Here is a 15,344-nt window from a genome sequence, read left to right on the forward strand (position 1 = left end):
TCTGATAGCTAACCCAAATAAGACTTGATGAAGTGACTTACTCTTCCTGGGTCTCAATGTCTTTATTGATAAAATAACAGCTTTAGACTATAAAATGACGCACATTTCTTGAGAGCTTAGAATGTGCTAGCTGTTGTTCTAATATACAAACTCATTTAACTCCTTACAACAACCATGTGTGTAGGAACTATTATTGCCTCCAACGTACAGATGAAGAAATTAAGGCTAAGAGAGGTTAAATAACTTGTTCAAAGTCACACAGCTAGCAGATCTCTAAAAAGGTCCTTCCGTTTTGAAATTTTTATGAGAATTCTATGGTTCTAAAAAATAAACAGGATGTAGAAGAAAGTCAAATGAGCAACTGCTTCTACCTTGTATTTTATTATCTATATCTTATCTCCTCTAATTATACTCCCTGCTGTACCTAGCATACTGGCCAACACACATTAGAAACTCAGTATTTTTGAATGAACTTACTGAATTCTCAATTTTTAGCATCACATATTTCATGGAAAGCCAGGTGTAGGCCAACAGATATTACTGGGAAAGATTTTTAAAAAATCCAATTACTCCTCAATGTTAATGTGGAAAATAAAATTAACAGTTTTTATTTGTTTTGACAGGGTTGGGGATTAGCTTCCGCCAAGTTAGTCAAGAATGTTTTTTTTTTTTTTTTTTTTTTTTTTTTTTTTCCGGTACGCAGGCCTCTCACTGTTGTGGCCTCTCCCGTTGCGGAGCACAGGCTCCGGATGCGCAGGCTCCAGATGCGCAGGCTCAGCGGCCATGGCTCACGGGCCCAGCCGCTCCGCGGCATATGGGATCCTCCCGGACCGGGGCACGAACCCGTATCCCCTGCATTGGCAGGCGGACTCTCAACCACTGCGCCACCAGGGAGGCCCAAGAATGTTATTTTATTTGAGATATGTTAACATAATTTTGAAAACAAAAACACACATAAACAAATATGAGAAAAAAAGAAAAAAAAAAAAGGTGTGGTGATACATTGTCACTAAAAAGCACAAGTGACCAGACAGGCACCACAAGCCCCCATCCAAATAGGCTTCCAGGCCCATATAAAGCAGAAAGCCAGACTACTAGTCGCTATACCAGCAGTAGGAAGAAAGGACAGAGAAACTTGCAGGTACGCCAACTATCCTTGGGGCGGTGGGGGGGGGAGGAGTCCTACCAGTGCCCTTAGATGACTTTTCCAATCCCTTTTATTTCCATGAAGGTTAAATTTCCTAGGAAGACCTCAACTGGCACAGTTGATTGAACAACTATATACACAGGTGGTTCCACTCAATTATGAATGACTTCTCCTGTGAGAACTATTGTATTTCATTTTCTATGACTGAACAGCTGGCGGTGACTAGCCTAGAAAACTGACTTTTCTTGTCCAGATGTACAGTAACTAGCTATTGGTACTTTAAAGGATCTATTTCCCACTCTTGATCTTTCTCATTCTATTCCCAACACACATTTCAAACTCATCCAAATCCCCAGTTGCTGGGGTAAAGCACCCTGGAGTTTCTGGTAGATTTCACTATGCTTTTCCAAAATCACTGATGGAAATCCTTCACCTGAGAATCACACTTTGCAATTCTCAAAGTACCTTAACATTCATTAACTCACTCAATCTTATTCACAATTATCTCAGACTTATTTACCTACTGGTTATCTCTAAACCTCCTTTGAGGCATAGAGAAGTGAAGTGTGGTGTAATAGAAAGAAAAGGACTTCGAAGTCAGAAACCATTAGGTTCAAATCCTTGCAAATCACTCAGCCTCTCTGAGCTATGAGTTATTGTGAGGTTAAACTGAGATAAGGTTTGAGGATATGGATGTGATAAGCACTGTGTCTCATATGACCTAGGGACTCAACAAATTTTATGGATGTGACAAGCACTGCATCTGATATGGCCTAGGGACTCAACAAATTTTAGTTCTTATTCCTCCTGGGAAACTTCCTGAGCCTCAGTCTTCATATGTAAAACAAAGTTAAATACTATAAACCCCACAGTGGGTTTGCGAGATTTACTAAGGTAATGTATCAAAGTGTCTGCTGTATTTGAGACCTTGTATGGGTTTCCTTTCTCTTTTTTTCAAAAATATTTATTTATTTATTTTTGTTTGTGTTTGGTCTTAGTTGCCGCATGCCGGATCTTTCCTTGCAGTGCACGGCCTCTTTGTTGCAGCGTGTGGGCTTCTCTCTAGCTGTGGTGTGCGGGCTCCAGAGCGCGTGCACTCTGTAGTTGCAGCGTGTGGACTTAGTTGCCCCTCAGCATGTGGAATATTAGTTCCCTGACCAGGGATCGAACCCACATCCCCTGCACTGGAAAACGGATTCTTAACCACTGGACCACCAGGGAAGTCCCTAACTTCCTTTCTTACTTAGATGGTGCTCATTAAACATCCTTCTAAAAAACATTATAAAAAGTAATTAGTTTAACATAGTACTAAATAGCAAATACAAAAATGGTTACATATTTTTGTGACCAATATTCCTTTTTTTGTAGAAAATTTATAATTGAGGTTATGATTTAAATCCAATCTTTAAAAAATTTTAAATTTTATATTGGAGTATAGTTGATTTACAATGCTGTGTTAGTTTCAGGTGTACAGCAAAGCAATTCAGCCATACATAGACACATATCCATTCTTTTTCAGATTCTTTCCCCATTTAGGTTATTAAAGAATATTGAGTAGAGTTCCCTGTGCTACACAGGAGGTGTGACCTACATTCTTTTCCATGGAAAGTTCCAAATAATTCTGGCTCTACAGTGTACTGTGAATATTGACCACGTGTACATGAGTGAATTCAGCTTTAAGGCAGGCTTCCATGTTTCTACAGAGCAGATACTACATGATTCTTACTGATTTTTTAAAAACTTAATTTAATTTAATTTTATTTTTTGGCTGCGCTGCATGGCATGCAGGATCTTAGTTCCCCGACCAGGGACTGAACCCATGGCCCCTGCAGTGGAAGCGTGGAGTCCCAGCCTCTGGACCGCCAGGGAAGTCCCTTACTGATTTGAAAGAAGAAAAATTATCATGGAGAAAAAAGAGGAATCCTCCTATCTGATGAAAACTTTTACTGAGGAAAATACTTGGTTTATCACAACTTGGGTATTGTCATAAAAGATAATTGTAAAAGCACTTTCTAAATCTTGAATTACCACCTTACCCCTCAGTACAAAAAAAAAAAAAAAGATTTACTAGAAAATCCCCTTACCTAACATGGCCATTATGTCCTGAAGTGTGGTTCAATTTGTGCTGAGACTAGATAAGGGGTAACATTAAACATCTACTGTGACCATTTGAGAATATAAAAATAAAAAAAATGCAATCGCTTATCTTTAACAAGTTAGGTCACAGTATAGTTCCCTTTTAAGGGAAGCGAGAGTGCCACTCTATTCTGCACTAGCTGGACCATTCCCGACGTGTGGAGCTCGCTCTAGGAACAACACTGTTAACCAAAGTGGATCAAGAAGAGAGTCCAAGATGATGAGGACCTTAGAAACTATACAATCTCAGAAATACCTGAAGAAAAAAGACCTGGAGGAACAAGAGTATCAAGAGTCCTCTGAAAAGGTTTCAAGTGAAACAAGAAACAAAATTAGAGCCAACAGATAGATACTGGGGGAAAGCAGATTTCACCTCAAAATAAAAAAAAGAACACTTTTAGCCATTAGAGCTATTGCAAATGGAAGGAATATGCTCCTTTGGGAGGGTACATAGTCTCCCTGTCTCTGGAAGAATTCAAGTAAGGGATAGATGAGTATTTACAGGGGATGCTCTCAAGGAATTAGGTGGGGGGTTGAATTTGAGGACTTCTGAGGTTTCCTCTTACCCTGAGATTCTAGGATCCTATGACTTTTTACCTTCTTGACATCTCATATTTAACACTAAGGCAACTAGCTGAATCTTAACCAAAGTCACTTCTAGATGGGAGAGGACATGGTAAAGAATGACTCTGAATTCTTTACATATTGGGAAGATGTTAAGCTCATGTTGGTGGATACAAGTTTTCCAAAATTCTAATATTCACTTGTAAGTTTAAATTTATCATTTACAGCAAATCTTATATGTTGTCTTTTATATATATATATATATATATATATATATATATATATATATATATATATTTATTTATTTATTTTTGGGCTGTGTCAGGTCTTAGTTGTGGCATGCAGGCTCTTTGTTGCAGTGCTCGGGTCTCTCCCTAGTTGTGGCTCACGGGCTCCAGAGCGCGTGGGCTCTCTAGCTCAGGTGTGTGAGCTCAGTAGTTGTGGCGTGTGGGCTTAGTTGCCCCATGGCATGTGGGATTAGTTCCCCGACCAGGGATCGAACCGGCGTCCCTGAATTGCAAGACGGATTCTCAACCATTGAACCACCAGGGAAGTCCCAGGTTGTCTTTCTTGAAGTGACTGTCTCACTTAATTTTGGAGAGAGTGTCTGCCAAATATTCGAGTCAGTTGTTCTTTGAAGTAAAGATGATGTTCCGTGAAAAACGTGGCTAATTCAGTTTGCAACTCAAACAATCACATAAGTGCCTCATCTCTTCCTGAGACAACCATTATATTTGGTTATTTTAAGGATGGAGAAACTGAACTCATAGAGGTTAAAAGACTTGCAAAAGAACACACAGCTAAAGCTAGGATTTGAATCTAGATTTTTCAGTCTACAAAGTCCATGCTCTTTCCACTATGTTACTCTGAAACCAATAAACAAGAGCGTATCCCCAAATAAAGGAAAAGATAAAGAACTAAACATGCCTGGTTATAATAATGAAGGGCATCAGGGAACTGAGGACTTCTATGTCTCCAATAATCCTTAGTTAGGAGTCCTAACTGCCCCCAAAGAATTCATTATTAGATCTTCCCTCTCTGCAGCAACAACACAGCATATGGAGTTGGAAACTGATTCATAAACTATAAGTCCAGCTTGTGTGTGTGTGTGTCTACATGACATAGAACATGAACAATGGAAAAGAAAAAAAGAACAGGGGGAAATCCATTTGGTTTATCAGTTTCCTGGACTGGGATCTTGTTTTCATTCACAGCAGTGTATCCTTGGTCTTGGCATAGTAATTTAGAGGATGTGTTCCTTATTAGCTTTGCTCAACTTGGCTGGGTTCAGCTATGTATTGCCAGCTGGGCTGATGCCCAGGCTGAAACTCCACTGCTCTAAATTCCAGTTCACGTAATAAAGCTTGGGTTGCCTCCTGCTCCTATCTAGCTGAGTTAACACATTCAGTTCCCCATATCTAGCTCCTTCTTTCCCTCCTGACTCTTATTCCCACAGCATGGATAGAGGACCTCTGCAACTATAAAGACATTTCATGTCTTCCTGGGGACTTCTCAGGCTGATAAATCTGTAGAGAGTGGGAAAAACAGAAGGATAAGAAAATCATGCATGATAGGACCTGAGCCACCTTCAAAAACCTCATATTACTGAAACTCAAAGGAGTGTCTGGGGCAACAGGTAAGAGGATTCAGGAACAATTTCAGCAAGTGGAGGGCTACACATTCTCAGAAGATGGTCTGCTAATGTGTCTGGTCAAGTCTAGGCCACTTGGATAGGTGGCATAAAAGCACATTGTGATGAAGCACCTGCCAGTCAGCCATACAGTCAAATGAATACACTCCAGCCTTCCTTAGCATAAGACTATCTATCTAAAAAGCTTACAGTTAAACTCCTGCCTTATTGCCATATCACCCTCATAATCTTCTGTTCTTCTCTGCTCTAAGAGTTTGCCCAGTTTCCCTCATCTTCCTGATATACATGAATGTTTACGTTTTGTTTGTCTCCTAGTAGGTCATAATTGAGATTCATAAATTCTTATTTATAACTGTAGTATCTCCTCAAAAAAACATCTAGCGAATTAAGGGGAAAAATGTAACACAAGGAGTTTACATTACTGGTTTCCAATATGACTTTATTAAGAACCACCTACACTTATTTAAAATAGGGAATTTTGCAAGTTGATATATATTGATGCTGGCACACAGTAGGTGTTAATAAAAGCTTGCCAAAGAAAACTGCATGGGTCTAAGTATTCCCAAGAAAACAGCAGGTGTGGTCAAATTTATGAACTGCCTACGTCACATCTCACTATTTCCAGGAGTTTGAGAGATGCCAGTTGTTTCATTATATGTGCCAGAAAATTGCTACCACTCTCAGGCATCTGTGGTTGGTGAAGGCAGGAGAGAGAACTGGGCAGAGCCAAGGGGCAGCTTAAGGAAGCTGGAAGAGAGACATGGGGTTTTACTGTCCCTTAAGCAGATATAATTAGAATCAGTGAGAGAAGCCAGATCGCTTGCTTCATAATGTAGTGACACTCATTTCATTTCTTCATATTCCCATTTCCATCTATGTACCATCAGCATACAATCAAGAGAAGATCAGTCATGGGAGTACTAGCTCACCATACAAACCTCATCTCATAAATATTTTTCCTGACCAAAATAGAGCACTTAAGTGTCTCTCTGTGCAGTTCCTTTTTCTTGGGATGTCTAGACATCTAAATTCAGATATAACTAACAGAAAGGGAGCATCTACTCTGTGCTATATGGCTCTACACATTTGCATACTCACTTTCTCATTTCAGTCACTCAATCAACCTGGGAAGTAGGTACTTCTCTAAAATCTCCACGGAGCCTAGCACTGCTAATATGGGGCTGCTCTACAATTGTTGGGTAGATGGATGAATAAAGGCCAGAGTTTCTAAATGTGATTAGAATACAAGGCCAAAGCTAGAATAATGACAGAGAGACAGAGAGACAGAGAGAGAGAGAGAGAGAGAGAGAGAGAGAGAGAGAGAGAGAGAGAGAGAGTGTGTGTGTGTGTGTGTGTGTGTGTGTGTGTGGAGGGAATGGTATATTAAATAAAGGCAAGGCCTGGAACTAGTGTGTCTGAGAGGGTAAAAGGAAAAATTGCCAAATAGCCAAGTGGCTGTCCTCATTAAGGGCACCAAAAAATTTGTTTCACTTATTAACCAACACCCCCCAGCCTTTTCTGACATGGTTAGTGAACACAGCTTCTCAGGAGAGGAGAGGGGTATACTGGCCACCAGAAGCTTCCTGCAGAGAGGACATTCTCCTGCTTGTTGTGGCTTAGTAGAAAAAGAAGTTGGGTGGAAGAGCAGGGGGTAGTCCAGGTGTACATGTGTTTTGTGACAGAGACGTGAGTGAATATGGGTTCGAAGATATACCTTTCTGGCGATGAGAGCCCTCTGCCACTTTTATTTTTGGCCACAAGGTTTCCAAGATTTAAAAAACAGAAACATTAGTTTAAATAAACTTCAGTCTGCTATTAAAATTGTAGTAGCACTCTCACTTTTGTACCTGAGTGAATAATGGCTTTAGATGATGATGAACAGAAATGGAATCAGAAAATATAGCATGATCTATTTTACTCAACAAATATTATTGAATAACTACCTATGTGCCAAGTGCTGGGGATATAAAGATGAAGTTAATAAATTAGTTCCACTTAACAAGGACTCCAAGCAGAAGTGAATCCTAACTTTCTAGACGTGGTAGAAAGAAGAATTTTAGCTCCCTCATTAATCCTTATACTGAAAAACCAGTATTTTACAGGTTGCAGTGGTAACTTTGTTAAATAAATAAAATAGTTGTGATAGGTGTTAAAATAAACTTTAAGAACTCACATTTTAGCTTCTTTATTCAAAGAATACTCCATGCCCCCATCTTATCTTTTCACCACAATGTCTCTGCCTCAATTCTCTCTCTCACCTGAAATATAATATTATAACAGCTTATTAACTGACACCTCTGACTCCAGCTTCTGGAAGCCAACCAGCCTTTTATTGCTATCAGAATGGTTCTTCTAAAACACAAATCTGACCTGTAACTCTACTGATTAAATTCCATTCAATGGGTCTTACTGCTCTTAAGGAAAGGACTCAGATCCTTAAAATGGTCTATAAGGGAAGCTGTATATTTCCTGTGCCTTCCTTTCCAGCTTTATTTCTTTCTACTCCTCTCCTTACACCTTACAGTCTAGTCATTTAAACATTTTTGAGGTCCTCAATCACACTTTTAAAAAAATCTTGGGCTTCCACTCATCTTTCCCACTGCTAGCTACAACTCTTTTCTCTACCTCCCCGTCCTTCAGGTTTCAGCTTAGATGTCACTTCATTTGAAAGCCTTCCCTGACCTTCAACTTCTAATCCTCCAATCTAGGTTAGGAGCCCTTCTGTACTTTATTATTCCAAAGCCATAATTCTCCATTGGTCTATATGCTCACAAAACTATAAACTCTAAAGGCAAAATTCCTATCAATTGATCCAGTGACTAGCACTTAGTCATGACTTTATATTTAGAACTTGAATGAACTGATGGCTGGCTGAAGAAAATCAGCCCATTAGTTGACCTCGTGACAGCCTTAGTTGTGTTATTCTTGCCTCTACCTAGTTTTTCCTTGCATAGTTTAGGATTACAATTTAACCAACCCTCTTTCTGACCCAGAATTCCAAAGTGATTACAGTATAGTTTCCTATGTAGTTTTATAACAGAAAGAGACCATCCATCCATAAAGTATGGGACACACTTTTAAAAATGTTTCACAGAAAAAAAAATGGAAGAGATATTCTGAGTTTTGTTTTTAAGTATCAAATTCTTACTCTCCAGGTCAGAGAGAGTACTCTCCAGCATTTCAGCCACAGCACTAAGTCAGATTTTGAAATTTTTCTCTTCGTATGATGCTGCAGGTAGAAAGGGTAGACCGAAAGGGTAAAGGAAGCCTGGCTGACCATTTATTCCAACAGGTGTGTTCAAGGGCCACACCTCTACTGGACCATCATATTTGCAACAGCATAGAGAGCAGCCAGACCAAATTCACACTATATGAAGACACAAGAGACTGATGTATAATCCAGAATAATAATATATTAACACATAATAAAAATACAGGGACTTCCCTGGTGGTCCAGTGGGTAAGACTCCATGCTCCCAATGCAGGGGATCCGGGTTCGATCACTGGTTGGGGAACCAGATCCTAGGTGCATGCTGCAACTAAGAGTTTGCATGCCCCAAGGAAGATCCCACGTGCCCCAGCTAAGACCCAGCACAACCAATACATAAATAAATATTAAAAAAAAAATGAAATAGCTTGGATCTCATTACATAGGAAGCTAAGCTATAATCTGAAACTGTCTTGCCCACCTGAACTCAGAGCAAAGGAGAGGGCAGTTTAGTAGATTATTAAATACCTAATTAACATTATAGTCATGCCAAGTGGACTGAACTCTTTATTTGGTTTTTTAATTTTAAAAAGTAAAGCTTGCCTCTGTTTTAGTTTTAAGTCACACATTAAAAAAGTGATCAGCTAAAAAAAAACCTTCAGCCTTTTATAACCAGTACCCTGGATTAGTTGCAAGCTTGGCGTTTGCTGCTCATCAGAAGTGGCTTGGCCCAGGAGTTTAGGACCTTAAAAAGGATTCCTACTGGCTTAACAAAGGAGAAACAGCTAGCATGCAGAGTCCCCTTAGAGAGGCAGAGCCCTGTGTGGGTGGAGTGCAGAGTTAGGTGGGAGGTGGGCCAATGGATCTGGAATCAAGTAGAAGACAGTCATAGGAGTCACCTGTTACCTATCCTCAAGGTCAAGAACCTGTACACTACACAGGGGTGGAAGGACCCTCAAGGATCATCTAGTTCAAACTAGATGACTTGCTCAAAGACAAGGAATGAGGCGCTCAAAGACATAAAACAAGTCTCACTTTAGGAATGACTTGCTCAAAGACATAAAACAAGCTTGTACCCTACCTGGGGCTAGGCTTCAGTTCAATTCTCTGATGTTATGCTACACGGCTTCTTTCCTATTTCATATCAGGATCTGGACACCAAAACCCAGGGTCTCAAATGAAGCTTTGAAGAGAGCCCAAAGGAGAATGGGGAGAGTATACAGGAAGATGTGTGAAGGTAATATGGCTCAAAGTGATGGCCCTGACAGATGGCCCTACTAAAAGATCTCCATGGCCTCTCCCTCTAGACTCAGCTATCAATAGAACCAAGTCACTTAATCTTTTGAACTTTGCTTTTCTCATAAATAAAATGTATCTGACAATAATACCTAGTTCAGATTTAGCAGAAGATAAAAAGAAATAGTGTGTGTAAAAGAACATCAAATGAATATTGGAATTTTTCCTACTTACTGTGGGCAAGAAACAATCGTACAATACTTGAATTTTTTAACATTTGCACACTAATGACCTTCAGGTAGATAGGAAAGAGATAGTATGATTAGAAAGAGAACAGACTTACACATAGAGAATATCTTGTTTTGTGAAATGAATTGAGTAATCACATTTTTTCCACGTTGTATCACTTGCTTCTTAGCCAGGACACTGAGATAGCCCAAGTTCTATTACTGAAAGCTACATTATAAGCTCTACTGAGGGTATGAGGTGTGGGAGGAGGGAGTTGTTGCAGGAAACAATCCAGCTGCTGGAATGATGACCGAAGGACCTGGTCTGGAAATGCCAACTGGAAGAACCTCCTACCTTCTAAGCCTGGTCCTTCTGTTAAAAATCTAAGATCTCCAGAAATACACTGAAGAGAAGGAAAGAGCCAGCAAACACCTCTGCAATCGTCAGCCACATGGTGTGCCATATTTCTTATCAGCATAGTGTGCAGTCAGAAAAAAATACGTGTCCAGTAATTTGTGAACACAAAGATTCTCAAGCTCCTCTGGCTTTTGAGAACTGCCCAATTGCCCTAGGAGAGTTACCAGTCAAAACAGCAGAGTTCTTTAAGCAAGAAATTAAGAAAATCAACCTACTAACTGAATATACCCTGGAGCACCAAGGCTTACCCTGTTTTAGTCTCAAGAAAGCAAAAATGACTCCATTATCACTTTTAAGGCACTTCTCTTCCTGCTACTTCCACAAAGAGATTATCTCACAGAGTCTGCAGAGGGAGGGCAATGGATTTCTCACACTGACCCTAGAGCACTTGTTTCTGGAAGCATATAGAGGAGTAGCACTTTCCTGAGGCAGGAAGTCTGTCTTCTCTCCCCCACACTGCCCCCATCTCAAGTTCTCTCCACTCAGTGCCACCAACCTAATCCAAGCAACCCTATCTTTTCCTCCTCCACAGTTACCATGGCACAACCCATTCTCCATAAAGCAGCGCAAGTGATGTTTTACGTAACAGCTTTATTGATATGTAATTCACATACCATAAAATTCACCCTTTTAAAGTGCACAATTCAGTGTTTTTAGTAGATTCACAGAGTTGTGCAAACATCATCCCCATCTGACTTTAGAACATATTCATCATCCCCCAAAGAAACCCCATACCCATTAGCAGTCACTTACCATTTCCTCTCCCCCTGCAAGTCCCTAGAAACCACTAGTGTATTTTGTCTCTATGTTTTTGCCTATTCTGGACATTTCATATAACTTCAAATGTGTGGTCTTTTGTGACTGGCTTTTTCACTTAGCACAATGTTTTTAAGGTACATCTATGTTGTAGCATGTATCAGTACTTCACTCTTTTTTATTGCCAAATATTTCATATGGATATAACACATTTTATTTATCTTTTTATCAGATGAACTCTTGGGCTACTTCAACTTTTTGGCTGTTAAGAATAATGCTGCCATGAAGTTCATGGTACATGTTTGTGTGGGCATATGATTTCTATTCTCTTGGTTATATACCCACAAGTGGACTTGCTGGGTCACAGGTAACTCTATGTTTAACATTTTGAGTAACTTCCAAACTGCTTTCAAAGTGGCTGCAGCATTTTACAATCTCACCGGCAATGTATGAGAGTTCCAATTACTCCACATTCTCGCCAACACTTGTTATTGTCTGTCTTTTGATTATATCCATACCCATGGGTGTTAAGTGGTATCTCATTGTGGCTTTGATTTGCATTTCCCTAATGACTAAAGATGTTGAGCATCTTTTCAAGTCCTTATTGGCCTTTTGTATATTTTCTTTGGAGAAATATTCAAGTCCTCTGCCCATCTTTTCAACTGCATTATTTATCTTTTTTATTGTTGAGTCGTAAGTTTCTTTTGTATTCTTGGATACAAGTACAACTGATTTATTAAAAAAGTAAATCAGATTTTGTTACTCCCTTACATAGTACCCTCTAATGGTTCCCCACTATGTTTAGAATAAAATCCAAATTCTCACTCTGGCTTAAAAGGTCCTACAGGATTTTGCCACTTTGCCCCTCACACAGTGCACTGTAGTTAGAGCAGTGTTCTTTCTGCCCTTGAAACATAATAAACTCATTCGTGTCTCAGCACCCTTGTAGGTTTGTCACATCTGCCTGCTTGGAATTCTCTTTCCTTGGATGGCTTCTTCTTGTCATTGAATTCAAATATCTCTTTTCAGACAATTTTTCCTAAAAAAATTGTATCTAAAAAAGCTCCCCCTCCACAAAGAGGAACAAGGGAACTTTTGGGGATTATGGATATGTTCATTACCTTGATTATGGTAACGGTTTCATGGATATATACATATGTCAAGACTTTTTAAACTGTATACTTTATGTGCCATTTATTTTACTTCAATTATATTCAATAAAGCTGTTAAACAAGTAACTCTCTTCATAATCACACCTTTACTGTCACACTCTTATCATACTTTATTTCCTTAGGAGAAACTGTCTACCTGAAATCGTCTTGTTTACTTCTTGATTTAAATGTTTATTGACTATCTCACCCCTCTAGAATGGAAGTGTCATGAGAGCACTTGATGAATGTTTTTCATCTTGTAACTGCTGTATCCTCAGCTTGGCTCACAGTTGGGTGCTACATAAATATCTGGCTAATTGAATGAGTGAATTTGATAGAGGTTTAGAAAAGAAACCCGAAGACGAAAGGAAGGGTGACTTTCCATTCCCTCAGACTCACGAGTACTTGAGGGGATGAAATTCTTATTATTTATTTTCTTTATTAAGAGCTACCTTGGGCTTCCCTGGTGGCGCAGTGGTTAAGAATCCACCTGCCAATGCAGGGGACACAGATTTGAGCCCTGGTCTGGGAAGATCCCACATGCTGTGGAGCAACCAAGCCCGTGCACCACAACTACTGAGCCTGCGCTCTAGAGCCTGTGAGCCACAACTACTGAGCCTGCGCTCTAAAGCCCGTGAGCCACAACTACTGAGCCTGTGCTCTAAAGCCCGTTAGCCACAACTACTGAGCCCGCGAGCCACAACCACTGAAGTCCACGTGCCCGGAGCCCGTGGTCCGCAACAAGAGAAGCCACTGCAATGAGAAGCCAATGTACCACAACGAAGAGTAGCCCCCACTCGCCACAACTAGAGAAAGCCCGTGCTCAGCAATGAAGACCCAATGCAGCCAAAAAAAAAAAAAAAAAAAGAAGAGCTACCTCAAACTCTATTCTGGATGATCTCCAACATCATGATCATTCGAAATATCATTGACTGTTCACCTACTCTGTGGTACTATTCTAGTACTTTATATATACTCTCCCATAGGTAGTGGTTACTTTAATAATAGTATTATAATGATAATATAGCATATTATATAATAATTATAATAAATATATAATAACTATAATAAGAGCAGCAGTAATACAGTAAAAACATTTGTTTAGCATTTGGTATTTGCCAGATATTATGTAAGCATTTTACCCATGTAATCTCATTTACTCTTCACAGTAACTTTATGAAGTAGGTATTCTTTTACAGACAAGGAATTTTGAGGTTTAGAGAGGTGAATTAACTGACCAAAGCCACACAGCTGGCAAAAGGCAGAGCTGGACCTCAAATCTAAGTCTATCTTACTTCAAAGCACATGCTTTTTCCATTATACAATGTTAGTCCAGCTCATCTACCAAGGCAGAATGTGCACCTCAAGAAAGATACTATTCAAACTCTGAAACAGGCTAGTAATGAGTAAGAGAGATGAGAAGCTAGTTGCCTGAAAATAAGCCAAGATATTTAGAGCAAGGAATTTTTACTTTATGCCAAACTCCATGTCTAGCTTCACGTGACATTTAAATTCTTACTGTTTCTGATTACTCTTCAGTAGACATTAGTTTTTACCTAAGTTGCTGGCCCTTGCAATCCTCCTTTGCCTACAAGTGAGGTTTATTGGTGAAGGTATGCTGACCATGAGAGATCTAGGTAGGCTCCCTTACCAACTTGGGTTCCAACTTTAAGAGCGTTTACCTTTAGTGCCAGGCGGCTGCAGGTTGTCTCCAGTCAAGGAACACCAGCCCACAGGGAAGATGTCCCGGGAGTCGAAGCGGCACCAGTAGTCAAAGGCCCCTCGCCACCCATCAAAAGTGACAAGCACCTCTGAGCCTCGCACCTCCCCAATAGTGGCTGGGCAAATGAAATGAGGATTCTTCCTGTCCACAGCTTCCAGCTTCATTCCCATTTTGAAGAAGTTGTGAGAAGGCGATGGTGGTTCCTAAATGAGAGACAGAAATACACAGACCTAGATGCAAAGAGAGAGGCTATGTATGCCAAAAGAATGCTATCTCATTTGGATGATTAAAAAGTGACTGCTATATAGGATTTATAATGGAGCTTTAGTCTTTCTTTTAAATGAATTTCAAAGTATACCAAAGTATTACTTTGTTAATCCTATTATTTTGACATCTTTGCTTCAGATCTTTTTTTTTTCAAGAAATAAAGGGTAACAGATAAGGCTGAATCCCCTTTTGTGCCCTTCCCCATGCATGTTTTTATACTTTACTATATATGTACAAACCATTTGCATACTTTTAAATTTTATATAAATAGTATTATTCTGAACATATCATTCTACAACTTGCTTTTTTTGTTCAACATTATGTTTTTGAAACGTATCCATATTGATAAATTTAGCTCTAATTTATTTTAACTGCTAATAGTACTCCATTACATGTATATATCATAATTTATTCATTCTCTTTTGATAGACATTTAAGGTTGTTATGAATTGTTTACTATTTCAAAAGAGCTTTAATGGCCATTCTTGCACTTGTTCCTTTGTTCACATGTGGCAGGATTTCTTCAGGGTGTATACCTAGGAGTAGAATTGGTGGGTTATAGGATAGATATATACATCTTCCACTTTATTAAATATTGTTAAATTGCTCTCCAAAGCAGTTGTAACATTGTACAGTCTCTCCAGTAGTGAAGCTAGTTCTTGGGTGCTGATCTGCAATGCAGTTGCATAGATAAAGTTTCCAAAAAAGTGTTGTATACTCTATTCTGTTTCCCTTCGTCTTACTGTCCGATTGTGTACCAATAACGTCTTATTAAATGGATATCTGGCAGAAAAAGTCTCCCTACCTTGTTATTCTTCAGTATTGTTTTAGCTATTCTTTCTCCTTGACCTTTCATATGA

At 39.4% G+C, this 15,344-nt stretch overlaps 1 protein-coding gene across 6 annotated transcripts in view; it reads right to left on the reverse strand.

Moving 5' to 3' along the window:
• SCMH1 (Scm polycomb group protein homolog 1) overlaps positions 1 to 15,344 on the reverse strand; it is a gene marked incomplete at its 5' end in the record, with an annotated part of 141,436 nt that overhangs the window by 69,507 nt on the left and 56,585 nt on the right. For all 6 annotated transcript variants that reach the window (XM_079696794.1, XM_079696790.1, XM_079696789.1 and 3 more), the window contains one exon: positions 14,177 to 14,420. In XM_079696794.1, the coding sequence (XP_079552920.1) occupies positions 14,177 to 14,420 (244 nt within the window). The remainder of the gene's footprint in view (positions 1 to 14,176; positions 14,421 to 15,344) is intronic.

The sequence above is a fragment of the Hyperoodon ampullatus genome (genome assembly GCF_949752795.1).
Source record: "Hyperoodon ampullatus genome assembly, chromosome: 2".
Lineage (NCBI taxonomy): Eukaryota > Metazoa > Chordata > Mammalia > Artiodactyla > Ziphiidae > Hyperoodon > Hyperoodon ampullatus.